The following is a 27,564-nucleotide window of genomic DNA, read 5'->3' as shown; positions in this document are numbered from 1 at the left end:
CGGTGTGCTCAGCCCTGAAGATCACCCAAACACAGCAGGAAAACTCGACTGATAAAATGTGGAGGAGGAGAAGAAGATGGAGCAGGCGCACCACTTCTGCAGCCACCCAGGGCACAACAGACGAGCACTATTTTTGACCAGAGGAAATCAGGGGAAAGCGCGAACGCAGTCCCCCACTACCACAAATTATGCAGTCGAGTTTCCCGCATTTGGGGAAATCGCAGGGGTCAGCACACCCGGAGTGCAATGGATGAGCCTCACCCTGGGAGAACCACCTTAGTGATCATGGTATCTCCCCTGCCAGGTAAGTATGAGTTGTTCGGCGCCTAGCCGGAGAGGCGCCCCTCGGACGCAGACCACCTCCATTGGTGCGATTTCGGCTCCTTTCCCTCATGGTTTTGGTTTGGGGGAGGGGGGCCAGTACAGTTGCAGAACATACAGATACAAGTGGAGAAGGGTGGAGACCCTGACCCACCCCCCGCGACTAAGGCGTCCCAAGGGTCCGGATTCACTTTGCGGCGTGCATCACAACACTGCAAAGACGCCACAGACAGACACAAAACTGGATATTTGCATGGATGGGCGGTGCGGTGCAGCCGCTCGCTCACAGTCTCAACATTGCCACGCCTACAAGGAGGAAGGCTCAGGGCTGCATACGGAGGAAAGGAGGTTAGGAAGTCAAGCTGAAAGGCATACACACACACACACACACACACACACACACACACACACACACACAACACAACACAACACAACACAACACAACTTCAAGAAAATAAATGGACCGGCCGGGATGGATGGCACTGCAGATTGACCACAAGGGGGAGACGCAGGCCCATGGATGAATGAAAGCAAAGCACCCGCACACACTCGATTCTCGCACGGAGGCTCAACCATCGCACCCCACGGTGTGCTCAGCCCTGAAGATCACCCAAACACAGCAGGAAAACTCGACTGATAAAATGTGGAGGAGGAGAAGAAGATGGAGCAGGCGCACCACTTCTGCAGCCACCCAGGGCACAACAGACGAGCACTATTTTTGACCAGAGGAAATCAGGGGAAAGCGCGAACGCAGTCCCCCACTACCACAAATTATGCAGTCGAGTTTCCCGCATTTGGGGAAATCGCAGGGGTCAGCACACCCGGAGTGCAATGGATGAGCCTCACCCTGGGAGAACCACCTTAGTGATCATGGTATCTCCCCTGCCAGGTAAGTATGAGTTGTTCGGCGCCTAGCCGGAGAGGCGCCCCTCGGACGCAGACCACCTCCATTGGTGCGATTTCGGCTCCTTTCCCTCATGGTTTTGGTTTGGGGGAGGGGGGCCAGTACAGTTGCAGAACATACAGATACAAGTGGAGAAGGGTGGAGACCCTGACCCACCCCCCCCCGCGACTAAGGCGTCCCAAGGGTCCGGATTCACTTTGCGGCGTGCATCACAACACTGCAAAGACGCCACAGACAGACACAAAACTGGATATTTGCATGGATGGGCGGTGCGGTGCAGCCGCTCGCTCACAGTCTCAACATTGCCACGCCTACAAGGAGGAAGGCTCAGGGCTGCATACGGAGGAAAGGAGGTTAGGAAGTCAAGCTGAAAGGCATACACACACACACACACACACACACACACACACACACACACACACACACAACACAACACAACACAACACAACTTCAAGAAAATAAATGGACCGGCCGGGATGGATGGCACTGCAGATTGACCACAAGGGGGAGACGCAGGCCCATGGATGAATGAAAGCAAAGCACCCGCACACACTCGATTCTCGCACGGAGGCTCAACCATCGCACCCCACGGTGTGCTCAGCCCTGAAGATCACCCAAACACAGCAGGAAAACTCGACTGATAAAATGTGGAGGAGGAGAAGAAGATGGAGCAGGCGCACCACTTCTGCAGCCACCCAGGGCACAACAGACGAGCACTATTTTTGACCAGAGGAAATCAGGGGAAAGCGCGAACGCAGTCCCCCACTACCACAAATTATGCAGTCGAGTTTCCCGCATTTGGGGAAATCGCAGGGGTCAGCACACCCGGAGTGCAATGGATGAGCCTCACCCTGGGAGAACCACCTTAGTGATCATGGTATCTCCCCTGCCAGGTAAGTATGAGTTGTTCGGCGCCTAGCCGGAGAGGCGCCCCTCGGACGCAGACCACCTCCATTGGTGCGATTTCGGCTCCTTTCCCTCATGGTTTTGGTTTGGGGGAGGGGGGCCAGTACAGTTGCAGAACATACAGATACAAGTGGAGAAGGGTGGAGACCCTGACCCACCCCCCGCGACTAAGGCGTCCCAAGGGTCCGGATTCACTTTGCGGCGTGCATCACAACACTGCAAAGACGCCACAGACAGACACAAAACTGGATATTTGCATGGATGGGCGGTGCGGTGCAGCCGCTCGCTCACAGTCTCAACATTGCCACGCCTACAAGGAGGAAGGCTCAGGGCTGCATACGGAGGAAAGGAGGTTAGGAAGTCAAGCTGAAAGGCATACACACACACACACACACACACACACACACACACACACACACACAACACAACACAACACAACACAACTTCAAGAAAATAAATGGACCGGCCGGGATGGATGGCACTGCAGATTGACCACAAGGGGGAGACGCAGGCCCATGGATGAATGAAAGCAAAGCACCCGCACACACTCGATTCTCGCACGGAGGCTCAACCATCGCACCCCACGGTGTGCTCAGCCCTGAAGATCACCCAAACACAGCAGGAAAACTCGACTGATAAAATGTGGAGGAGGAGAAGAAGATGGAGCAGGCGCACCACTTCTGCAGCCACCCAGGGCACAACAGACGAGCACTATTTTTGACCAGAGGAAATCAGGGGAAAGCGCGAACGCAGTCCCCCACTACCACAAATTATGCAGTCGAGTTTCCCGCATTTGGGGAAATCGCAGGGGTCAGCACACCCGGAGTGCAATGGATGAGCCTCACCCTGGGAGAACCACCTTAGTGATCATGGTATCTCCCCTGCCAGGTAAGTATGAGTTGTTCGGCGCCTAGCCGGAGAGGCGCCCCTCGGACGCAGACCACCTCCATTGGTGCGATTTCGGCTCCTTTCCCTCATGGTTTTGGTTTGGGGGAGGGGGGCCAGTACAGTTGCAGAACATACAGATACAAGTGGAGAAGGGTGGAGACCCTGACCCACCCCCCGCGACTAAGGCGTCCCAAGGGTCCGGATTCACTTTGCGGCGTGCATCACAACACTGCAAAGACGCCACAGACAGACACAAAACTGGATATTTGCATGGATGGGCGGTGCGGTGCAGCCGCTCGCTCACAGTCTCAACATTGCCACGCCTACAAGGAGGAAGGCTCAGGGCTGCATACGGAGGAAAGGAGGTTAGGAAGTCAAGCTGAAAGGCATACACACACACACACACACACACACACACACACACACACACACACACAACACAACACAACACAACACAACTTCAAGAAAATAAATGGACCGGCCGGGATGGATGGCACTGCAGATTGACCACAAGGGGGAGACGCAGGCCCATGGATGAATGAAAGCAAAGCACCCGCACACACTCGATTCTCGCACGGAGGCTCAACCATCGCACCCCACGGTGTGCTCAGCCCTGAAGATCACCCAAACACAGCAGGAAAACTCGACTGATAAAATGTGGAGGAGGAGAAGAAGATGGAGCAGGCGCACCACTTCTGCAGCCACCCAGGGCACAACAGACGAGCACTATTTTTGACCAGAGGAAATCAGGGGAAAGCGCGAACGCAGTCCCCCACTACCACAAATTATGCAGTCGAGTTTCCCGCATTTGGGGAAATCGCAGGGGTCAGCACACCCGGAGTGCAATGGATGAGCCTCACCCTGGGAGAACCACCTTAGTGATCATGGTATCTCCCCTGCCAGGTAAGTATGAGTTGTTCGGCGCCTAGCCGGAGAGGCGCCCCTCGGACGCAGACCACCTCCATTGGTGCGATTTCGGCTCCTTTCCCTCATGGTTTTGGTTTGGGGGAGGGGGGCCAGTACAGTTGCAGAACATACAGATACAAGTGGAGAAGGGTGGAGACCCTGACCCACCCCCCGCGACTAAGGCGTCCCAAGGGTCCGGATTCACTTTGCGGCGTGCATCACAACACTGCAAAGACGCCACAGACAGACACAAAACTGGATATTTGCATGGATGGGCGGTGCGGTGCAGCCGCTCGCTCACAGTCTCAACATTGCCACGCCTACAAGGAGGAAGGCTCAGGGCTGCATACGGAGGAAAGGAGGTTAGGAAGTCAAGCTGAAAGGCATACACACACACACACACACACACACACACACACACACACACACACAACACAACACAACACAACACAACTTCAAGAAAATAAATGGACCGGCCGGGATGGATGGCACTGCAGATTGACCACAAGGGGGAGACGCAGGCCCATGGATGAATGAAAGCAAAGCACCCGCACACACTCGATTCTCGCACGGAGGCTCAACCATCGCACCCCACGGTGTGCTCAGCCCTGAAGATCACCCAAACACAGCAGGAAAACTCGACTGATAAAATGTGGAGGAGGAGAAGAAGATGGAGCAGGCGCACCACTTCTGCAGCCACCCAGGGCACAACAGACGAGCACTATTTTTGACCAGAGGAAATCAGGGGAAAGCGCGAACGCAGTCCCCCACTACCACAAATTATGCAGTCGAGTTTCCCGCATTTGGGGAAATCGCAGGGGTCAGCACACCCGGAGTGCAATGGATGAGCCTCACCCTGGGAGAACCACCTTAGTGATCATGGTATCTCCCCTGCCAGGTAAGTATGAGTTGTTCGGCGCCTAGCCGGAGAGGCGCCCCTCGGACGCAGACCACCTCCATTGGTGCGATTTCGGCTCCTTTCCCTCATGGTTTTGGTTTGGGGGAGGGGGGCCAGTACAGTTGCAGAACATACAGATACAAGTGGAGAAGGGTGGAGACCCTGACCCACCCCCCGCGACTAAGGCGTCCCAAGGGTCCGGATTCACTTTGCGGCGTGCATCACAACACTGCAAAGACGCCACAGACAGACACAAAACTGGATATTTGCATGGATGGGCGGTGCGGTGCAGCCGCTCGCTCACAGTCTCAACATTGCCACGCCTACAAGGAGGAAGGCTCAGGGCTGCATACGGAGGAAAGGAGGTTAGGAAGTCAAGCTGAAAGGCATACACACACACACACACACACACACACACACACACACACACACACACACACAACACAACACAACACAACACAACTTCAAGAAAATAAATGGACCGGCCGGGATGGATGGCACTGCAGATTGACCACAAGGGGGAGACGCAGGCCCATGGATGAATGAAAGCAAAGCACCCGCACACACTCGATTCTCGCACGGAGGCTCAACCATCGCACCCCACGGTGTGCTCAGCCCTGAAGATCACCCAAACACAGCAGGAAAACTCGACTGATAAAATGTGGAGGAGGAGAAGAAGATGGAGCAGGCGCACCACTTCTGCAGCCACCCAGGGCACAACAGACGAGCACTATTTTTGACCAGAGGAAATCAGGGGAAAGCGCGAACGCAGTCCCCCACTACCACAAATTATGCAGTCGAGTTTCCCGCATTTGGGGAAATCGCAGGGGTCAGCACACCCGGAGTGCAATGGATGAGCCTCACCCTGGGAGAACCACCTTAGTGATCATGGTATCTCCCCTGCCAGGTAAGTATGAGTTGTTCGGCGCCTAGCCGGAGAGGCGCCCCTCGGACGCAGACCACCTCCATTGGTGCGATTTCGGCTCCTTTCCCTCATGGTTTTGGTTTGGGGGAGGGGGGCCAGTACAGTTGCAGAACATACAGATACAAGTGGAGAAGGGTGGAGACCCTGACCCACCCCCCGCGACTAAGGCGTCCCAAGGGTCCGGATTCACTTTGCGGCGTGCATCACAACACTGCAAAGACGCCACAGACAGACACAAAACTGGATATTTGCATGGATGGGCGGTGCGGTGCAGCCGCTCGCTCACAGTCTCAACATTGCCACGCCTACAAGGAGGAAGGCTCAGGGCTGCATACGGAGGAAAGGAGGTTAGGAAGTCAAGCTGAAAGGCATACACACACACACACACACACACACACACACACACACACACACACACACACACAACACAACACAACACAACACAACTTCAAGAAAATAAATGGACCGGCCGGGATGGATGGCACTGCAGATTGACCACAAGGGGGAGACGCAGGCCCATGGATGAATGAAAGCAAAGCACCCGCACACACTCGATTCTCGCACGGAGGCTCAACCATCGCACCCCACGGTGTGCTCAGCCCTGAAGATCACCCAAACACAGCAGGAAAACTCGACTGATAAAATGTGGAGGAGGAGAAGAAGATGGAGCAGGCGCACCACTTCTGCAGCCACCCAGGGCACAACAGACGAGCACTATTTTTGACCAGAGGAAATCAGGGGAAAGCGCGAACGCAGTCCCCCACTACCACAAATTATGCAGTCGAGTTTCCCGCATTTGGGGAAATCGCAGGGGTCAGCACACCCGGAGTGCAATGGATGAGCCTCACCCTGGGAGAACCACCTTAGTGATCATGGTATCTCCCCTGCCAGGTAAGTATGAGTTGTTCGGCGCCTAGCCGGAGAGGCGCCCCTCGGACGCAGACCACCTCCATTGGTGCGATTTCGGCTCCTTTCCCTCATGGTTTTGGTTTGGGGGAGGGGGGCCAGTACAGTTGCAGAACATACAGATACAAGTGGAGAAGGGTGGAGACCCTGACCCACCCCCCGCGACTAAGGCGTCCCAAGGGTCCGGATTCACTTTGCGGCGTGCATCACAACACTGCAAAGACGCCACAGACAGACACAAAACTGGATATTTGCATGGATGGGCGGTGCGGTGCAGCCGCTCGCTCACAGTCTCAACATTGCCACGCCTACAAGGAGGAAGGCTCAGGGCTGCATACGGAGGAAAGGAGGTTAGGAAGTCAAGCTGAAAGGCATACACACACACACACACACACACACACACACACACACACACACAACACAACACAACACAACACAACTTCAAGAAAATAAATGGACCGGCCGGGATGGATGGCACTGCAGATTGACCACAAGGGGGAGACGCAGGCCCATGGATGAATGAAAGCAAAGCACCCGCACACACTCGATTCTCGCACGGAGGCTCAACCATCGCACCCCACGGTGTGCTCAGCCCTGAAGATCACCCAAACACAGCAGGAAAACTCGACTGATAAAATGTGGAGGAGGAGAAGAAGATGGAGCAGGCGCACCACTTCTGCAGCCACCCAGGGCACAACAGACGAGCACTATTTTTGACCAGAGGAAATCAGGGGAAAGCGCGAACGCAGTCCCCCACTACCACAAATTATGCAGTCGAGTTTCCCGCATTTGGGGAAATCGCAGGGGTCAGCACACCCGGAGTGCAATGGATGAGCCTCACCCTGGGAGAACCACCTTAGTGATCATGGTATCTCCCCTGCCAGGTAAGTATGAGTTGTTCGGCGCCTAGCCGGAGAGGCGCCCCTCGGACGCAGACCACCTCCATTGGTGCGATTTCGGCTCCTTTCCCTCATGGTTTTGGTTTGGGGGAGGGGGGCCAGTACAGTTGCAGAACATACAGATACAAGTGGAGAAGGGTGGAGACCCTGACCCACCCCCCGCGACTAAGGCGTCCCAAGGGTCCGGATTCACTTTGCGGCGTGCATCACAACACTGCAAAGACGCCACAGACAGACACAAAACTGGATATTTGCATGGATGGGCGGTGCGGTGCAGCCGCTCGCTCACAGTCTCAACATTGCCACGCCTACAAGGAGGAAGGCTCAGGGCTGCATACGGAGGAAAGGAGGTTAGGAAGTCAAGCTGAAAGGCATACACACACACACACACACACACACACACACACACACACACACAACACAACACAACACAACACAACTTCAAGAAAATAAATGGACCGGCCGGGATGGATGGCACTGCAGATTGACCACAAGGGGGAGACGCAGGCCCATGGATGAATGAAAGCAAAGCACCCGCACACACTCGATTCTCGCACGGAGGCTCAACCATCGCACCCCACGGTGTGCTCAGCCCTGAAGATCACCCAAACACAGCAGGAAAACTCGACTGATAAAATGTGGAGGAGGAGAAGAAGATGGAGCAGGCGCACCACTTCTGCAGCCACCCAGGGCACAACAGACGAGCACTATTTTTGACCAGAGGAAATCAGGGGAAAGCGCGAACGCAGTCCCCCACTACCACAAATTATGCAGTCGAGTTTCCCGCATTTGGGGAAATCGCAGGGGTCAGCACACCCGGAGTGCAATGGATGAGCCTCACCCTGGGAGAACCACCTTAGTGATCATGGTATCTCCCCTGCCAGGTAAGTATGAGTTGTTCGGCGCCTAGCCGGAGAGGCGCCCCTCGGACGCAGACCACCTCCATTGGTGCGATTTCGGCTCCTTTCCCTCATGGTTTTGGTTTGGGGGAGGGGGGCCAGTACAGTTGCAGAACATACAGATACAAGTGGAGAAGGGTGGAGACCCTGACCCACCCCCCGCGACTAAGGCGTCCCAAGGGTCCGGATTCACTTTGCGGCGTGCATCACAACACTGCAAAGACGCCACAGACAGACACAAAACTGGATATTTGCATGGATGGGCGGTGCGGTGCAGCCGCTCGCTCACAGTCTCAACATTGCCACGCCTACAAGGAGGAAGGCTCAGGGCTGCATACGGAGGAAAGGAGGTTAGGAAGTCAAGCTGAAAGGCATACACACACACACACACACACACACACACACACACACACACACAACACAACACAACACAACACAACTTCAAGAAAATAAATGGACCGGCCGGGATGGATGGCACTGCAGATTGACCACAAGGGGGAGACGCAGGCCCATGGATGAATGAAAGCAAAGCACCCGCACACACTCGATTCTCGCACGGAGGCTCAACCATCGCACCCCACGGTGTGCTCAGCCCTGAAGATCACCCAAACACAGCAGGAAAACTCGACTGATAAAATGTGGAGGAGGAGAAGAAGATGGAGCAGGCGCACCACTTCTGCAGCCACCCAGGGCACAACAGACGAGCACTATTTTTGACCAGAGGAAATCAGGGGAAAGCGCGAACGCAGTCCCCCACTACCACAAATTATGCAGTCGAGTTTCCCGCATTTGGGGAAATCGCAGGGGTCAGCACACCCGGAGTGCAATGGATGAGCCTCACCCTGGGAGAACCACCTTAGTGATCATGGTATCTCCCCTGCCAGGTAAGTATGAGTTGTTCGGCGCCTAGCCGGAGAGGCGCCCCTCGGACGCAGACCACCTCCATTGGTGCGATTTCGGCTCCTTTCCCTCATGGTTTTGGTTTGGGGGAGGGGGGCCAGTACAGTTGCAGAACATACAGATACAAGTGGAGAAGGGTGGAGACCCTGACCCACCCCCCGCGACTAAGGCGTCCCAAGGGTCCGGATTCACTTTGCGGCGTGCATCACAACACTGCAAAGACGCCACAGACAGACACAAAACTGGATATTTGCATGGATGGGCGGTGCGGTGCAGCCGCTCGCTCACAGTCTCAACATTGCCACGCCTACAAGGAGGAAGGCTCAGGGCTGCATACGGAGGAAAGGAGGTTAGGAAGTCAAGCTGAAAGGCATACACACACACACACACACACACACACACACACACACACACACAACACAACACAACACAACACAACTTCAAGAAAATAAATGGACCGGCCGGGATGGATGGCACTGCAGATTGACCACAAGGGGGAGACGCAGGCCCATGGATGAATGAAAGCAAAGCACCCGCACACACTCGATTCTCGCACGGAGGCTCAACCATCGCACCCCACGGTGTGCTCAGCCCTGAAGATCACCCAAACACAGCAGGAAAACTCGACTGATAAAATGTGGAGGAGGAGAAGAAGATGGAGCAGGCGCACCACTTCTGCAGCCACCCAGGGCACAACAGACGAGCACTATTTTTGACCAGAGGAAATCAGGGGAAAGCGCGAACGCAGTCCCCCACTACCACAAATTATGCAGTCGAGTTTCCCGCATTTGGGGAAATCGCAGGGGTCAGCACACCCGGAGTGCAATGGATGAGCCTCACCCTGGGAGAACCACCTTAGTGATCATGGTATCTCCCCTGCCAGGTAAGTATGAGTTGTTCGGCGCCTAGCCGGAGAGGCGCCCCTCGGACGCAGACCACCTCCATTGGTGCGATTTCGGCTCCTTTCCCTCATGGTTTTGGTTTGGGGGAGGGGGGCCAGTACAGTTGCAGAACATACAGATACAAGTGGAGAAGGGTGGAGACCCTGACCCACCCCCCGCGACTAAGGCGTCCCAAGGGTCCGGATTCACTTTGCGGCGGCGACGACGACGACGACGACGACGACGGATGTAAAAGATAAAGTCTATATAAGTATAATAGACCTTAAGCGTTTTAAAGGACAAAAGTCCAGCTTGAAATGACAGAATCAGATTTTCTATGACTTCCGCTTCCACTATGTCTTATATTGGTGTGAGTTGTGAGGTCAAAATAGCTAATATGATAGTGAACTAATTTATTCATCTAATACAGAAACCTAATAATGTAGATATTTAAAAAATCATTGTACAACAGAAAACGACATCTACTCATGTCTACCTTTAAAGTAACTTGTTACACAATTTGTATGATGCTGATTAGTGACTTTGCATTGCAGATTTTGCTTTACAACACATATCAAAAGAACATAGCAATGATATCAAGCAGCAGTCAGTATTTTAGCATATGCAACTTTTTTTTTCTTGCAACTGGGGCTGAAATGCAATTCTACAATAGGCCTCAGTTGGTTTACAAAATAACAGTGGACAGCATTATTAACCCCTTGGGGACGGAGCCCATTATAAGCCTAAGGACGGGAGCATTTTTTGCAAATCTGACCACTGTCACTTTAAGCATTAATAACTCTGGGATGCTTTTAGTTATAAATTTGATTCAGAGATTGTTTTTTCGTGACATATTCTACTTTATGGTAGTGGTAAATTTTTGTCGATACTTGCATCATTTCTTGGTGAAAAATTCCAAAATTCGATAAAAAATTTTAACATTTTGCATTTTTCTAACGTTGAAGCTCTCTGCTTGTAAGGAAAATAGACATTCCAAATAAATTAGATATTGATTCAGAAATACAATATGTCTACTTTATATTTGCATCATAAAGGTGACATGTTTTTACTTTTGGCAGACATCAGAGGGCTTCAAAATTCAGCAGCAATTTTCCAATTTTTCAAAAAAATTTCAAAATCAAAATTTTTCAGGGACCAGTTCAGGTATGAAGTGGATTGGAAGAACCTTCCTATTGGAAATACCCCACAAATGACCCAATTATAAAAACTGCACCACTCGAAGTATCCAAAATGACATTCAGTAAGTTTGTTAACCCTTTAGGTGTTTCACAGGAATAGCAGCAAAGTGAAGGAGAAAATTCTAAATCTTCATTTTTTTACAGTCACATGTTCTTGTAGACCCAGTTTTTGAATTTTTACAAGTGGTAATAGGAGAAAAAGCCTCCAAAAATTTGTCACCCAATTTCTCTCGAGTAAGGAAATATCTCATATGTGTACGTCAAGTGTTCGGCAGGCGCAGAAGAGGGCTCAGAAGGGAAGGAGAAACAATGGGATTTTGGAGAGTGAATTTTGCTGAAACGGTTTTTGGGAGGCATGTCACATTTAGAAAGCCCCTATGGTGCCAGAACAGCAGAAAACCCTACATGGCATACCATTTTGGAAACTACACCCCTCAAGGCACGTAACAAGGGGTCCAGTGAGCTGAGCCTTAACACCACGCAGGTGTTTGACGACTTTTCGTTAAAATCGGATGTGTAAATGAAACAAAAAAGGTTTTCACTAAAGTGCAGTTTCTTCCCAAAATTTACCATTCTTAGTAAGGGTTATGGGAGAGAATGCCCCCCAAAATTTGTAACCCCATTTCTTCTGAGTATGGAAATACCCCATGTTAGGACGTAAAATGCCCTGTGGGTGAAATACAATGCTCAGAAGAGGAGGAGCGCCATTGAGCTTTTGGAAAGAGAATTTGTTTGGAATGGTAGTCAGGGGCCATGTGCATTTACAAAGCCCCCTGTGGTGCCAGAACAGTGGACCCCCCCCCCCCCCCCCACACACACACACACACACACACACACACACACACGTGACCCCATTTTGGTAACTACACCCCTTACAGAATTTAATAAGGGCTGCAGTGAGTATTTACACCCCACTGGCGTTTTAACAGATCTTTGGAACAGTGGACTGTGCAAATGAAAAAAAATGTTTTCATTTTCACGGACCACTGTTCCAAAAATCTGTCAGATACATGTGGAGCGTAAATGCTCACTGTACCCCTTATTACATTACACGAGGGGTGTCGTTTCCAAAATGGGTTCACATGTGGGGGGGGGGGGGGGGGGTCCATTGTTCTGGCATTTTGGAGGCATTGTAAACTCATGTGGCCTTCAATTCCGGACACATTTTCTCTTCAAATTCCCAATGGCGCTCCTTCTCTTCTGAGCATTGTAGTGCGCCCGCCGAACACTTTACATCCACATATGGGGTATGTTCTTACTCAGAGGAAATGGGGTTACAAATTTTGGGGGGGCTTTATTTTTCATATTTTCCCTTGTGAAAATTAAAAATTTAGGGTAACAACAGCATTTTCCCATCCAACTTTAATGAAAATTCGTCAAACACCTGTGAGATGTAAATGCTCACTATACCCCTTGTTATGTTCCGTGGGGGGTGTAGTTTCCAAAATGGGGGTCACATGTGGGTATTTATGTTTTTGCGTGTATGTCAGAACCACTGTAAAATCAGCCACCCCTGTGCAAATCACCAATTTAGGCCTCTACGCCCACATATGGGGTAATTCCATACCGTACTCAGGAGAAAATGCGTTACTAATTTTGGGGGGGCTTTTTTCCTTTTACTGCTTGTGAAAATAAAATATATGGGGAAACACCAGCATGTTAGTGTAAAAAAAAAAAAAAAATATTTACACTAACAGGCTGGTGTAACCCTTAACTTTTTCTTTTCATAAGGGGTAAAAGGAGAAAAAGCCCCCCCCCCCACAATTTGTAGTGCAATTTCTCATGATTACGGAAATACCCCATATGTGGCCCTAAACTGTTTCCTTGAAATACGACAGGGCTCTGAAGTGAGAGAGCACCATGCGCGATTGAGGACTAAATTAGGAATTGCATAGGGGTAGACATAGGGGTATTTTACGCCAGTGATTCCCAAACAGGGTGCCTCTAGCTGTTGCTTAACTCCTACAATGCCTGGACAGTCAGTGGCTGTCCAGAAATGCTGGGAGTTGTTCTTTTGCAACAGCTGGAGGCTCCGTTTTGGAAACCCTGCCATACAATAAGTTTTTCAGTTTTATGTGTTAGTGTAGTGTAATGTTTTTAGGGTACATTTGCACTGGTGGGTTACAGTGAGTTTCCCGCTAGGAGTTTGCGCTGCGGCGAAAAATTTGCCACATACCAAACTTCAAGCAGGAAACTTACTCTAAACCTGCCCGTGTGAATATACCCTGTACGTTCACATGGGGGAGGGGGACAAACCTCCAGCTGTTTCAAAACCACAACTCCCAACATGCACTGACAGTGCATGCTGGGTGTTGTACTTTTGCAACAGCTAGAGGCACACTGGTTGGAAAACCTTCAGTTAGGTTCTGTTACCGAACAGTATTTTCCAACCAGTGTGCCTCCAGCTGTTGCAAAACTACAACTCCCAGCATGTACTAATCGCCGAAAGGCATGCTGGGAGATGTAGTTATGCAACAGCTGGAGGTTACACAACTACAACTCCCAGCATGGCGAGACAGCTGTTTGCTGGAGGGCTATAGTTTATAGACCACTGCCCAGTGATTTCCAAACTTTGACCATTCAGATGTTGCAAAACTACAAATCCCAGCATGTCCAGACAGCAAAGAGCTGTTTGAGCATGCTAGGAGTTGTAGTTTTGCTCAGACAGTAGCCCTCCAGATGTTGCTAGGCAACTCACCAGCTTCCGTAGGATCCAGGGAGCCGTCCTCTTCTGCCACACACGCCGATCTCCGTTGCCACCCGCAGCCTCCGGAGGGGTAAGTGGACCTTCGGCATTCGGTCCCCATCCTGCCCCGCCTATTGTGGGTGGGCAGCATGGGGGAAAACGAAAGTAAACCCCTCCGCCCCTTATCTGCTATTGGTGGTCACGTCTAGACCACCACTAGCAGAGATAGGAGGGGTGGCACCCCTGCCACCTCACTCCTATCGCTGTAGGGGGATCGTAGTTGTCTTAGATAACCGTGATCCCCCTTCTTTTCCGGGTCACCATAGACCCGTAATCGGCGCAAATCGCAAGTGTGAATTCACTTGCGATTTGCGCTAATCGCCGACATATGGGGGGGGGGGGGGGTCATTGGGCATTTGCACGGGGTGCATGCTGATAGATATCAGAAGTCACCCCGGTCCGGTCCCCAAAATTCCCACAGGCGTATGGATACACCCTTCGTCCTTAAGTACCAGAACGCAAGGGCGTATGCATACGCCCTTCGTCCCCAACAGGTTAATATCACACATTTGTCACACAAAAAGTTGCAGAGGAAGCATCATATGGAGTGGAGTAAAAAATGCAATCATCACCATGCCCTATGTCAGGGATAGGCAACCTTTTGGTAGTGCTGTGCCCAAATGTTTTTTCAAAGTCGTTTGATGTGTCGGCAACATTGGTGTGGCTTGTTGTGGGTGTGGTTTGATGTGGGTTTGGCTTGATGTGGGTGGGGTTTGTGGGTGTGTGGCTTGTAATAAGGTGGGTTGTTTACAGAATTGTCCCAAGGACCTTACAGTGAGAACAACCATTTTAACTCAGACCTGTGTAATACAGACCCTAGAATCAATGCGGACCATAATACAGACCCCAGAACCACAACCAGACACCACCAACCATAATACAGACCTCAAATTCAGACCCCACCATAATACAGACCCCAGAATCAGACCCCTCCATAATACAGACCACAGAATCACCACCCACCATAATACAGTCCACAGGATCACCACCCACCATAATACAGACCCCAGAATCAGTCCCCACTAGTGTTGGACGCGAATATTCGCATTTCGAATTTTTATCACGAATATCGCAAATATATTAGCTATATATTTGAAATTGCAAATATTCGCTTATTTTCCCGCATATGTGAATTTTCCCATATGAGCATATTCGCATGTGCGAATGTTCGCATATGCCTTCTTTTTCACTTGTGGGACAATTCGAATAACGCAAATACTCTTGTCAGAGGTTATTAACAACATCCCTAGCAACCAATAGTAAAGTTGCTCACCCCCTCACTGTTTTCTTCCTCCAATACACGAATATGCGAATATTCACATATGCAAATATAACAAATACGCAAAATTCCCAAATATAGGACGAATATTCATCTATATATTCACAACATATTGCAAATTCTAATATGGGCAATGCCGCTCATCACTAGTCCCCACCACAATACAGACCCCAGAAACAGTCTCCACCATAATACAGACCCCGGAATCAGACCCCAACATTATACAGCCCCCACTAAAATACAGACCCCACCACAATACACACCCTCCACCATTACATAATACAGACCCCAGTCGTGTTGTGCAATAATATACATACATTTACTGACTCACAATTTTCCACTCAGCGTCGTCCTCTTTCCTTCTGTTCTCCTTCTGGCTCAGACCACCATGACGACTTCTTACAGCCAAAACCCATCACTGCAGCATCTGCAAGATAAACATCTTAGTTTCTGCATTTTTCCTGTGTAGTCCCCAGAGGTGCCAAATTCGATGGAGTTTATTCCATTCCAAACAGCGTTATAGAGCTAACTATGTTTCAGCTACCTGGCTTCGCCTTTGTCAAGCATGAGAAGCGACGAAACGTAGCCTGCTCTATAACATTGTTTGAAATGGAATAAAATGCACTGAATTATGCACTTTATACTTTGGTGAGCTACAATTTTCCTTGGATATAAGTAGGTAGCTATGCAGGTAGGTAAGTAGATATGGAGGTAAGTTCATAGGTGGGTAGTAAGGTAGGTAAATGGGTAGCTATGTAGGTAGGTACCTGGGTCGATAGGTAGGTAGTTAGGTAGCAAGTAGGTAGTTAGGTTGCGATGTAGGTAGATAGTCAGGTGACTAAGTAGGTGGGTAGGTATGCAGCCAGGAAATTAAAAAGGTAGGTAGCCAGGCGGGTTATTGTGTAGGTAGCCAGTGCTCCTTCATATCCAAATCAGCCTCCTCCCTGTCAGCCCCTCCACATCACTTGCACTCCCCAAATCATTTGCAACCCCATCATCACTTGCACCCCCCTTCCCCCTCATCATCACTTGCCCACCCCTTTTCCCCTCATCCTCACTCGCACCCCTATCATTGTGTAGGTAGCCAGGTAGGGAAGTAGTCAGCACTCCTTCACATTTAAATCATCATCCCCCCTCCCTGTCACTTGCACATCCCCATTATCACATGCACCCCATCATCACTTGCATCCACACCCTTCCCCCTCATCATTACTTGCACCCCTATCATTGTGTAGGTAGGGAAGTAGCCAGTTCTCCTTCACATTTATATCATCATTCCCCCTCCCTGTCACACCCTCCTCACCTGCACCCCCCTCATCCCATCAAAAAAAAATAATAACCTTTTACTCACCTATGTCACAGGCAGGGATCTCCTGGGCAGCACAGGCTGGCTGCATTCTTCTCCCACTACAGTGCAGACGCCTGTGCTGCATTGGGGCAGATGTCACAGGTCTCCTCGCAGTGAAGCCACAGGTGATGCAGCTCACACAGAGGAGGCTTAGCTCTGTGTGCACAAGTGCACACAGCTTAAGGGTATATTCACACGCGCCGATTTAGCTGCGGATCCGCTGGTGAAAGCCCCGCTCTATGTTGTCTTTACAAGTGCCTGCAGCGATATGCGCAGCTTACTCGCACATCTCAGCCACTCTCCCTGCTCTGAGCTAGGCAGAGAGAGAGCTCCTGCGATGTGCAAGTATACTGCGACTCGCACATCGCTGCAGTGTGTCTGCTGGTTGCTGCTTATTGCCACTACAAGCAGGCACATATAAAGACAGCATAGAGCAGGCCTTCACCAGTGGATCTGCAGTGTAAAATATGCTGAACATCCACGCATGTGAACATACCCTAAAAACAGCGCTTCCTCGCCTGGAGATCTGGGACAAGTGTCCTGGATCCCCATTAGCAGAGCAAGCGCATCTCAAGACAGAGCCCCGCATGCCACCCAAAAGCACCCCACATGCCATGAGTGGCACGCATGCCAGGGGTTGCCAACCCCTGCCCTATGTAATACATTTGTTACTGATAGGTTGCCATAGGCATCTCTGCAATTTTTACTCTGGACAGGTTTTCATAAATCTCCCTCCCCTATTGAGTAGTGCGATATTCACTTACTCAACTTCTCGTGAAGAACACTCATAGAAGGGAAGGAGGTTTGTCAAAACCAATATGAGGGAGAGTTGACCAGTTGCTCCCATGGCAACCAACAAAATAGTTTTTTTCATTTTTGAAAAGACCTGTAAAAAAAAATTAAAGATGCCATGTGTTTAGTTGCTATAGGCAACTGCACCACTCTTCCTCTACTAAAGTTTTTCATAATTCTTTTAATTATGATACAGCTAAACCCTACATTCAAAGCTTGTATCTACAACAAAAATAATACAGACTTTTTAACTTAGGACATTGAAGATGGTGGTCTATTAATCAAACCTCAGGGCCGTAGCACAGCCATAAAAAAACATATTAAAGGGGTACTGTACCTACCCCGATAGAACTTTTTTTATTTTATTTTTTTAAATCAACTGGTGCCAGAAAGTCAAACAGGTTTGTAAATTACTTATATTAAAAAAATAAAAATCTTAATCCTTTCAAATCGAGGAAAATCGTTATATTTTTCGATTTTTTTTTTGTCTTGTCCACAGTGCTCTCTGCTTACACCTGATGACCGCATCAGGAACTGTCCAGAGCAGGTGAAAATCCCCATAGCAAACCTGTGCTACTCTGGACAGTTCCTAACACGGACAGAGGTGTGGCCAGAGAGCACTGTGGACAACACAAAAAAATACTTTCTCTGTAGTATACAGCTGCTAAAAGGTACTGAAAGGACTAAGCTTTTTTTCATATTAGTAACTTACAAATCTGTAACTTTCTGCCACCATTTAAAAAAAATATAAAAAAAAAAGTTTTCCACCGGAGTACCCATTTAAGCTTCCCCTAAAAATCGACTTAATTGTAATTCTGTAATTCAGTTAAAAAGTTCTTACTTTAGGACATACATTTACGTCCTAAAAATTACCGTAAGCATATGCACAACGTTTACGACATGTACTGCTGATTGCAGCCGGGAACCCGCCAGTAATGGCGGACAACAGCAATCACACTGATGTCCGTCATTAACCCCTCAGATGTCAAGATCAATACAGATCACAGCATCTGCAGCAATGCACACAATTCCATAGATAATCAGATCGCCCACGGATCATCTAAAATAGACAATGGTCCCTCTCACCTGTCTGTCCGTCTCCTGGGGTCTTCTGCTCTGGTCAGAGAGCACACCAGAGCAGAAGATCACCAACAACACTGATCAGTACTATGCCCTATCCATAGCACTGGAGACTATTGGCAATCTGATTGCTATCAAATGTGTAACCAAAAAAAAAAAAAAAAAAAAAAGGGGTTTATTGGTGTAAAGCCAAAAAATATATTTTTGGAAAAACCCACTCAAAAATGTAAATCCTCCCCTTTTCCCATTTTTTTTCACAAAAAGCATTTAAAAAAAATGTAACAAATTTTTTGTATCACCTAACAATACCATGCGGTGAATGGCGTAAAAATAAGGCCAACATTTTTTGGTGTCACATCGTATTCCAAAACAAATATGTATTTAAATTTTTACATACGCCAATGTGGTAGCAATAAAAAATATTCATGGCAAAAAAAAAAATAAACTAAAAAAAAATTAATTAGCCCTCATACCACCCACCACCCCTTATACAAGAAAAAGGGAAAAGTTAGATATCAAACTAGAGAGATTTTACATGTACTAATTTGGGTAAAAATACAAAATAGTGCAATCGAAAAGTATGTAATCACAGGCATCATTTTAAATCGTATTGACCCATAGAATAAAGAACACATTTTTACCATAAATTTTACAGTGTGAAAACAAAAGTGAACCCTCAAAAATTTGCTAAATTATTTTCATTTATTCGACTTGAAAATTTTTTTTTAGGGGTTTGCCGGACATTTTAAGTAAAATGAGAGGTATCATTACAAAGTACAATTGGTCATGCAAAAAACAAGCCCTTATATTGGTTTGTTGATGGAAATAGAAAAATAAAAATAAAGAGGGGGATTTTTTTTAAAGGGGAGAGGAATAAATGAAAATACAAAAATAAAATTGACCTGCTCCTTAAGGTAAAAAAATAGGTTAATAGGGTTTTTTTTTTTACATCCTTTTATTCAATAACTTGTATGTTCGTAATTGAACTTTGATGAAAGAGAGGCCCCATTAACACCATCATTGATCCACATCAGGAACAGACTTAAGACACCCCCCCCCCCTTACTGTAAAGTTTATTTTAGCACATGTTCCTACATCATGCTCACATATAATAGGGCAAGCCAGCCCCCCAGGTATGAAAAATAACCTAGGTTTATTTACTACTTAAAAGGATTACTCCACTAGATTTTAAAAATTATTCCATATCCACACAATGTGGGGGTCCAACCTCTGGGATCCACCCACCTACCTCCATCTTTCACAGGGTATACAGCAGCATGTCAGCACGTGTTCCACAGAGACAAGCGCTGCTGTATGGAAGGCACTCCTATGTTGAGCTCATGGACCGCGTTCCGACATGCTGCAGGTGTAGAAGTCGAACCTCCTGGACTTAGACACCTGCGGATAGGTGATAAGTCTTAAAATAGTGGAGTATCCCTTTGACAATGTCTTCAATTTAGCTGTCCGGAAATGCTGGGAGTCGTAGTTCAACAGCAACTGGAGGCAGCTTGGTTGGAATCCACCGCTATAAAGTGTGTTCGACGATCCGTAGATAAAATCTCCTCGCAGTACTCCGAGAACTTTATAAAGAACCCTGCGACCACGTGCATGCACAACGCACGCTTATGACGTCACTGTGCGACACACTTAAAAAAAAAAAAAAAAAGGGTGGGTAAGATATAAGGCAGTGACGTCACTTCCGGTCCCTCCCCTCATCCAAGGTCTCGCAACCTCTCACCCATCAGCCCTCATAACCTCGAGCCCTCACCGCATTCCTCGGCACCGCCCTGTTCTCCACACCTATCGTGACGTAGCTGACAAGGATAAGTTGATCACATGGTTTAGGCGAGGCCACTCCCCCAGTCACCGCCCAACGAGACATATCGTTCGACCATTGGCTTATCGCTGCTGGCTACGTCACGTTAATCCTCCTCTAGGACCGTCCTATCAACATTACAGAGCACCAGAGTCCCGGTGTGGGCAGACATAGCACCGGGCAGACTGTGCGCTGAGGTCTGTGATGTCACGTGTCTGTAGTCTATGACAACCCGAGCCGTCTGGACCGTAGGCTTCCTGGAGTCGGACCGACAGCCACACATGAGACTGCTGAGCCGCCGCCGCCTCCTCCAGTGACACATGAGACTGCTGAGCCTCCTCTAGTGACCGCCGCTTGTCTGTGTCTCTCTCTGCCTGCGGACGTTCAGCCGCTAACAGCAAAACCAGCAACATGTTTGACAAAACGAGGATCCCGTTCGTGGTCCTGGACGTGGTGTGCGTGGTGCTCGGTATGTAACGTGTTCCGTAAGCTCAGCATGTGCTTTCTCTGTCCCTTTAAATATGGGGAGGTTCTGCTCACCTACAGGCGATCCTTTGTGCCGTGCATGTCACCTGTCGCATACATGTGTAATCTGTGCGGCTTCTGCTTTGCATGTCTCGTGTGATCTACTAACCTCCCTGACCTCCCTTTTACTAGGTCTTATTTTTTTATTTATTTTATACTCTACTTTACGTGCTGCTTATCAATAGAAGTCCACAACTTATGGCTCTACAGCTGTTGCAAAAAAGATTACCAAGAGGAGTATTTCCCTACCGGAGTGCCTCCAGCTGTTGCAAAACTACAGCTTTCTGCATGCCCCTTTTGGCTGCCCGGGCATGCTGGGAGTTGTAGTTTTGCAACAGCTGTAGGCACCCCGGTTGGGGATAAATTAACCTTGAGACCTATTGCTAAGTGCCAACTGTATAATTAAAGCTGCATGTATGGTTGTGGTTTTGCAACAGCTGGAGGAGCTCTTGAACAACAACAACTGTATTAGGAGGCTGTCAGATTATCATGTGGGAGTTGTAGTTTTGCAACTACTGGAGATTTGTTACTAAGGACTACTGGATGACAAGCAAGTTGTACAGTGGTCCCTCAAGTTACAATATTAATTGGTTCTGGGACAACCATTGTATGTTGAAACCATTGTATGTTGAGACTATAACTCTATGGAAACCTGGTAATTGGTTTTAAAGGCACCAAAAGGTCATCCAAAAATAGGAAAAAGTCAGAATTAAAGAAAAATAAGTAGATAACTAATAAAGATAAAGCAAATCCTTACATATAAAAGTAAGAAAGATCTGCTGGGAGCTGTAAATCACTGTCTATTTCAGTGTTTCCCAAGCAGGGAGCCTCCTGCTATTGCAAAACTACAACTCCCAGTATGCCCGGACAGCCAAAGGCTGTCCGGGCATGCTGGGAGTTGTAGTTTTGCAACAGCTGGGGGCACCCTGCTTGGGAAGCACTGGTCTATGTAGAGGACAGGAGCTTCTTTGGGGTCCTGTTCAGTACACGCAATGTCCTTAAAAAAAGTAACATGGAGCCGCCCTCACCTTGTGTCCAAAGGAGCAGCTAACTCTGCAGAGAGTAGTACAGAACATGTAATACCTCCCTGTACATGTAATACCTCCCTATCAGACACCAGTCAGTGCATACGCTTCAGTAATACAGGAGTTTTACCAGTGAATGCCCTTTCTGATTGGTCAGTTCATTGACACGTTTCACAGATCTGGAATGTCCGTAGCATTGTATGTTGAGTCAGGTTTCAACTTCCAATGGTCCAGAAAAGACCATTGTATGTTGAGGCCATAGTAAGTTGAGGGATCCCTGTAGTTTGGCAATAGCTGGAGAGGTTGGCTAACACTACAGTCCCCATTAAATATCCTTCTGTCAGGTTGGTGACTGCAGTGTTCCAGTTGTGTCTGCTATTGATATCTGATTTTTATATCAGAAGGAAGACAACAAAAAATGTTGTTTGTGTATCTTGGGATTTATAGTTCTTTTTTACAGTTGATTAAAAATCATTCCTTTGGACTGTTTCTGTTGTTTCGGTACACAGTCGCATACTATAGTCCAGATAACCGCAAAACCAAGTTTTTGCATTTATGGATTACGCCATTTTTGAGAAATCTGCTGACTGCTCCATCCCATCCAGATGTATTCTTACTAGAACCAGGTGTGGTTAGGTTGATGTAAATCATGAGGAAAAACCGGACCAAATGCTACAAAAGGCTGAGTACTACTTATTACAGCCTAATAGAAACCTTACTTTCTTTTTTTGCTGCCTTAATATATTTGGCGCTGTTGGCAATAAAGCAGTAGCGTAAGTCAATACTTAAAGGGGTTATCCACCATGAGGTGATTTTAGTACGTACCTGGCAGACAGTAATGGACATGCTTAGGAAGGATCTGTGCTTGTCTTGGGGCTAAATGGCTATGTCATGAGATTACCATAACACTGTGGCTAGCTTTTTGTGAACTGGTATTTCCTGTTTGAGTTTTCTTCTTTTGCCTACAAATGCCAGAATTCCATTTTCCTCCCTCCCACACATCAACCACCCCACCCATTTGAAACACAAATGAGCTGCATCCATTCAAAAGACCTGTGATTTTCAATCAGGGTGCCTACAACTGTTGCATTAGTTGCAGATTGATCTCTCTCTACCACCAAGCGATCGCTCCACCCATTGAAGCAGACAGGCTCCCTGTCATCAGCTGACTAGTGAGTCAGGTCTCGATCGCATTGCAACCTGGGAAAAATCTGAGACAAAAGTCATTTTGTATGCTGGTAAAAATAAAAATTGATGAGAAAACCGTCACACACAGGTACAGACACTATATTATGAACTACATTAACTTTACAGCTCCTGTAGCATAGTCAAATAAACATTCCTGGAATACCCCTTTAAGTCAGTAGGTATAACGACAGGCTCAATTGCCTTGTTGACCATAGCAACCGATCCTTATTTCGCTTCCATTTGAGCATCAGATCAGCACGCACACACAACCACTCTAGTGTTTGGAGATGCCTAAGATAGCCAAGTGCTGTACTCTTATCTCAGTAGAGATGGAACATGTACCAACCCACTCCTCAAGTCAACAATCACAGGGAATGGGTGTAGAGGAAAAGGTAGGATCCCCAAATGTAGAGATCGGATGATCCCTTGTGGTCAAGCACTGTGGATAAGTGGCAGCCATTGAAATGCTGAAACTATAGGGAGAATTCACACTATAGAATTTCTGCCTGCCAAAAGAAATTTAAGGCGATTTATCCAAACCTGTCCAGAGGAAAAGTTGCCCGTAGCAACCAATCAGCTCGCTTCTTTCATTTTTAACAAGGCACCTGCAAACTGAAAGAAGCGATCTGATTTGGTTGCTATGGGCAACTGGGCAACTTTTCCTCTGGACAGGTTTTGATAAATCTCCCCCATTAACGTTAGAACTGCTGCCAACCCATTAAAATACATGAAATTTGAGGTCTGTGGGTAGCAGAATCCAGTAGTGATTTCTGCAGCAAACATTAAATCAGTGTCTGGTTCAGATTAGGACCTGTTCAGGCTTTGGGCATGAATGGATCTATAGCAAGCAAGCTGTTTACTAGTTCAGTGGTCTTCAAACTGTGGCCCTCCAGATGTCAGCAAAACTACAACTCCCAGTATGCCGTTTGGAGACCACTGAACTAGATCAATGCCCTCTTGGTAGTATTGCATTAAGTGTGTTTGGAAATGTTTTCATTGGATTTCTAACTATTTCGCAAACTATAAGAAAAAGTTCATGCAGGTTTCATATTGTGCAATAGCAGAATGGAAAATAATACTGTGCTGGTTATAGCATTCTCAATCTCCTTCGTCATGACAGCACAGTGTTATTGCTGTATACACATTAGATGGCAGATCTTGGGCGTCTGCAGCGTAATGCACCACTTTAATGTACATAATATCTGATGGGTCAATGCCAAAATGCTTGTTCTACTGCAGTACTGGCCTAAGATGAAAGGCTAAAAACAAATACCAGAGCTTCTGTATTATTCTGCGCCATATATCTATGCCACTCTAGGGGGAAAAGCAGATTTGTTAACCTTTTTATACTGCAAGTCCCTTAGTGACTACTTAGATGGGGGTAGGGATAGGAAATGAACCATTGTCTGATGTCTTTTGAAAAGCCAATAGACACCTCCACAAAAGAGCTCTGACTATAATGGGGGAAGGGTGAGGATTAAAGGGGTACTACATTGGAAACCAATTTTTTTTTTTTTAATCAACTAGTGTAGTGCAAGAAAGTTAAACAGATTTGTAAATTACTTCGATTTAAAAATCTTAATTCTTGCAGTACTTTTCATCCCATTGGGTTTAAAGGTACAAATATATGGCTGCATGTGCTTTTCAGTCAAAATAAAAGTATTTGTTTAGACAAAGAGCTAAGTGTCGCTCCATAGATAGGTTTACCATTTATGCTCTGAACGGACAGGTCAGAGTGGTTTGAAATTGCCGTCAGGCTAGGTTGTCGTTGTACTCAGACCCGTTTTAGCTTCCTTTTTGCTTTTTAAAATTCATAAATTGATAATAAAAAAAGAATTATAAATGCCCCAAACCGTATCCTGATCAGGTCCAAACACAACACTGACACCACCGGGTCCCATTGGATCCTATTTACTTGAATGGGGTCTTTCGGGTGTTTCCACAGTCCAGTGATTTTTAAAGCTCAGCATTTTTTTTTTTTTTTTTTTTTAAAGCTTAGCAGAGAAAAATAGATCAGATGTGCATGCAGTATTTTTTTTTTCTACACTATGCTCCTGTCCCTATGATCCTTATGTTTAATGAAGATTTTTGGTTACAGTTATCTAGACTTGCACTAATTGTTGGTGGTAGAGTCATAGGCAGAAAACTGAGATATGGGTGCTATGGCCAATCAGGTTTCCCAGTATAGCACAGAATGATGGTGGTGCACAGGTTGCCATAGATTATAGCCTTTTAGTACTTATATACTTTATATGGACTTGATTTCATAACCCATACGTACGCATAATCAGTATATTTGTAGATAAAAATTTGCATGCAGGTTGTTGTACATGTTTCTGTGACTGAAAAATCTATTTTATGTACATGGTTTTCTAAGGCATATGAAAAGTTTGCATGAGGATGTTCCAACTCTCCATAGACTTCAGCAAGCAAAATAGGTTTAGTTGGACTGTGTAGAAACTCATTGCATCGGATACTTTCATCATATTATAACAAATTCTGGTTGTCTGTGGCTACATAAGCAATATAGTTGCCACCACAGCTGCCACAGAATTGTCACTGAATGTCATGTCTGCTAAGATATGCCATAAAACGAAACCTATGGATCAATTATAAGTTGTTCAGGAGTTTGAGCAAGAGGAGTGAAAGAAAACTTCTGTGTTGTAGTCATTTTTAGTTATTCTTGGATGGAGAGGGAGATATGTACACTGCTCGAAAAAATAAAGGGAACACTTAAACAACACAATGTAACTCCAAGTCAATGACACTTCTGTGAAATCACACTGTCCACTCGGAAAGCAACACTGACAATTAATTTCACATACTGTTGTGCAAATGGGACAGACATGTGGAAATTATAGGCAATTAGCTAGACACCCCCAATAAAGGAGTGGTTCTGTAGGTCGTGACCACAGACCACTTCTCACTTCCTATGCTTCCTTGCTGATTTTTTTGGTGGTCACTTTTGAATGTGTTGGTGCTTTCACTCTAGTGGTAGCATGAGACGGAGTTTACAACCCACACAAGTGGCTCAGGTAGTACAGCTCATCCAGGATGTGAGCTGTGGCAAGAAGGTTTGCTGTGTCTGTCAGCGTAATGTCCAGAGCATGGAGGCGCTACCAGTAGACAGGCCAGTACATCAGGAGACGTGGAGGAGGCTGTAGGAGGGCAACAACCCAGCAGCAGGACTGTTTCCTCTGCCTTTGTGCAAGGAGGAGCACTGCCACAGCCCTGCCCTGAAAAATGATCTCTAGCAGGCCACAAATCTGCATGTGTAGAGCCCAACACTGTGCAGGACATTTGGCATTTGCCAGAAAACATCAATATTGACAAATTCGCCACTGGCACCCTGTGCTCTTCACAGATGAAAGCAGGTTCACACTGAGCACATGTGACAGACATGACAGAGTCTTAAGATGCCGTGGAGAATGTTCTTCTGCCTGCAACATCCTCCAGCATGACCGGTTTGGCGGTGGGTCAGTAATGGTGTGGGGTGGCATTTCTTTGGGGGGCCGCACAGCCCTCCATGTGCTTGCCAGAGGTAGCCTGACTGCCATTAGGTACCGAGATTTGATGCTCAGACCCCTTGTGAGACCATATGCTGGTGCGGTTGGCCCTCGGTTCCTCCTAATGCAAGATAATGCTAGACCTCCTGTGACTGGAGTGTGTCAGCAGTTCCTGCAAGAGGAAGGCATTGATGCTATGGACTGGCCGCCCGTTCCCCAGACCTGAATCAGATTGAGCACATCTGGGACATCATGTCTCGCTCCATGCACTAATGCCACATTGCACCACAGAAATTGGCAGATGCTTTAGTTTAGTCCAGGTCTGGGAGGACATCCCTCAGCCACCTCATCGGGAGCATGCCCAGGTCATACAGAAACGTGGAGGCCACACACTGAGTCTCATGTTGACTTGTTTTAAGGACATTACATCTGTGGTTTTTCCACTTTGACTTTGAGTGTGACTCCATATCCAGACCTCCATGGGTTGATAGGTTGATTTCCATTGATCATTTTTGTGTGATTTTGTTGTCAGCACATTCAACTATGTAATGACGAAAGTTTGTCATACGATTAGTTCATTCATTTAGATCTAGGATGTGTTATCTTAGTGTTCCCCTTATATACTTTTTTTTCCCCCCCAAAAAATATAATTTTTTTTTTTTTTTTTTGGGGGGGGGGGGGGGGGGGTTGTTTGATGCAGCTCAGGGTTAAGAGCAGTGTGAGGGTTTTATAGCTAAAATTATAGAGTAGGCCACTTCGTAAACTTTGTAGGTCTTTTCAAGTGTATGGCCTAAGGTCTGGAAAGGTTACAGAGCTGTAATTATATC

General features: G+C 47.6%; 1 protein-coding gene and 12 non-coding genes across 14 annotated transcripts in view; 1 reads left to right on the top strand and 12 right to left on the bottom strand.

The window, feature by feature from the left end:
* Positions 1-148: 148 nt before the first annotated feature.
* Positions 149-312, bottom strand: LOC130336648 (U1 spliceosomal RNA). Its single transcript, XR_008878034.1, has one exon. It is a non-coding gene; the product is annotated as a U1 spliceosomal RNA (small nuclear RNA).
* Positions 313-1,054: 742 nt separating this feature from the next.
* Positions 1,055-1,218, bottom strand: LOC130336637 (U1 spliceosomal RNA). Its single transcript, XR_008878033.1, has one exon. It is a non-coding gene; the product is annotated as a U1 spliceosomal RNA (small nuclear RNA).
* A 744-nt stretch (positions 1,219-1,962) lies between these two features.
* Positions 1,963-2,126, bottom strand: LOC130336633 (U1 spliceosomal RNA). Its single transcript, XR_008878032.1, has one exon. It is a non-coding gene; the product is annotated as a U1 spliceosomal RNA (small nuclear RNA).
* A 737-nt stretch (positions 2,127-2,863) lies between these two features.
* On the bottom strand, positions 2,864-3,027 carry LOC130336625 (U1 spliceosomal RNA). Its single transcript, XR_008878031.1, has one exon. It is a non-coding gene; the product is annotated as a U1 spliceosomal RNA (small nuclear RNA).
* Positions 3,028-3,766: 739 nt separating this feature from the next.
* Positions 3,767-3,930, bottom strand: LOC130336617 (U1 spliceosomal RNA). The gene has a single exon (XR_008878029.1). It is a non-coding gene; the product is annotated as a U1 spliceosomal RNA (small nuclear RNA).
* Positions 3,931-4,667: 737 nt separating this feature from the next.
* Positions 4,668-4,831, bottom strand: LOC130336606 (U1 spliceosomal RNA). The gene has a single exon (XR_008878023.1). It is a non-coding gene; the product is annotated as a U1 spliceosomal RNA (small nuclear RNA).
* A 743-nt stretch (positions 4,832-5,574) lies between these two features.
* Positions 5,575-5,738, bottom strand: LOC130336595 (U1 spliceosomal RNA). The gene has a single exon (XR_008878012.1). It is a non-coding gene; the product is annotated as a U1 spliceosomal RNA (small nuclear RNA).
* Positions 5,739-6,483: 745 nt separating this feature from the next.
* Positions 6,484-6,647, bottom strand: LOC130336572 (U1 spliceosomal RNA). Its single transcript, XR_008877991.1, has one exon. It is a non-coding gene; the product is annotated as a U1 spliceosomal RNA (small nuclear RNA).
* A 735-nt stretch (positions 6,648-7,382) lies between these two features.
* LOC130336561 (U1 spliceosomal RNA) lies at positions 7,383-7,546 on the bottom strand. Its single transcript, XR_008877981.1, has one exon. It is a non-coding gene; the product is annotated as a U1 spliceosomal RNA (small nuclear RNA).
* A 735-nt stretch (positions 7,547-8,281) lies between these two features.
* On the bottom strand, positions 8,282-8,445 carry LOC130336550 (U1 spliceosomal RNA). Its single transcript, XR_008877976.1, has one exon. It is a non-coding gene; the product is annotated as a U1 spliceosomal RNA (small nuclear RNA).
* Positions 8,446-9,180: 735 nt separating this feature from the next.
* On the bottom strand, positions 9,181-9,344 carry LOC130336539 (U1 spliceosomal RNA). Its single transcript, XR_008877965.1, has one exon. It is a non-coding gene; the product is annotated as a U1 spliceosomal RNA (small nuclear RNA).
* Positions 9,345-10,079: 735 nt separating this feature from the next.
* On the bottom strand, positions 10,080-10,243 carry LOC130336528 (U1 spliceosomal RNA). The gene has a single exon (XR_008877954.1). It is a non-coding gene; the product is annotated as a U1 spliceosomal RNA (small nuclear RNA).
* A 10,390-nt stretch (positions 10,244-20,633) lies between these two features.
* Positions 20,634-27,564, top strand: part of PLPP1 (phospholipid phosphatase 1) — a 76,751-nt gene continuing 69,820 nt past the window's right edge. Inside the window, exon 1 of one of the 2 annotated variants that reach the window (XM_056542481.1) lies at positions 20,634-20,962. In XM_056542481.1, coding sequence (XP_056398456.1) covers positions 20,905-20,962 — 58 coding nt within the window. In that variant the 5' untranslated portion in view covers positions 20,634-20,904. The remainder of the gene's footprint in view (positions 20,963-27,564) is intronic. The other variant, XM_056542488.1, reaches the window with a different exon arrangement.

This window comes from Hyla sarda, chromosome 1 (genome assembly GCF_029499605.1).
Source record: "Hyla sarda isolate aHylSar1 chromosome 1, aHylSar1.hap1, whole genome shotgun sequence".
Taxonomy (NCBI): domain Eukaryota; kingdom Metazoa; phylum Chordata; class Amphibia; order Anura; family Hylidae; genus Hyla; species Hyla sarda.
This window is presented reverse-complemented; position numbering and strand designations above follow the sequence as displayed.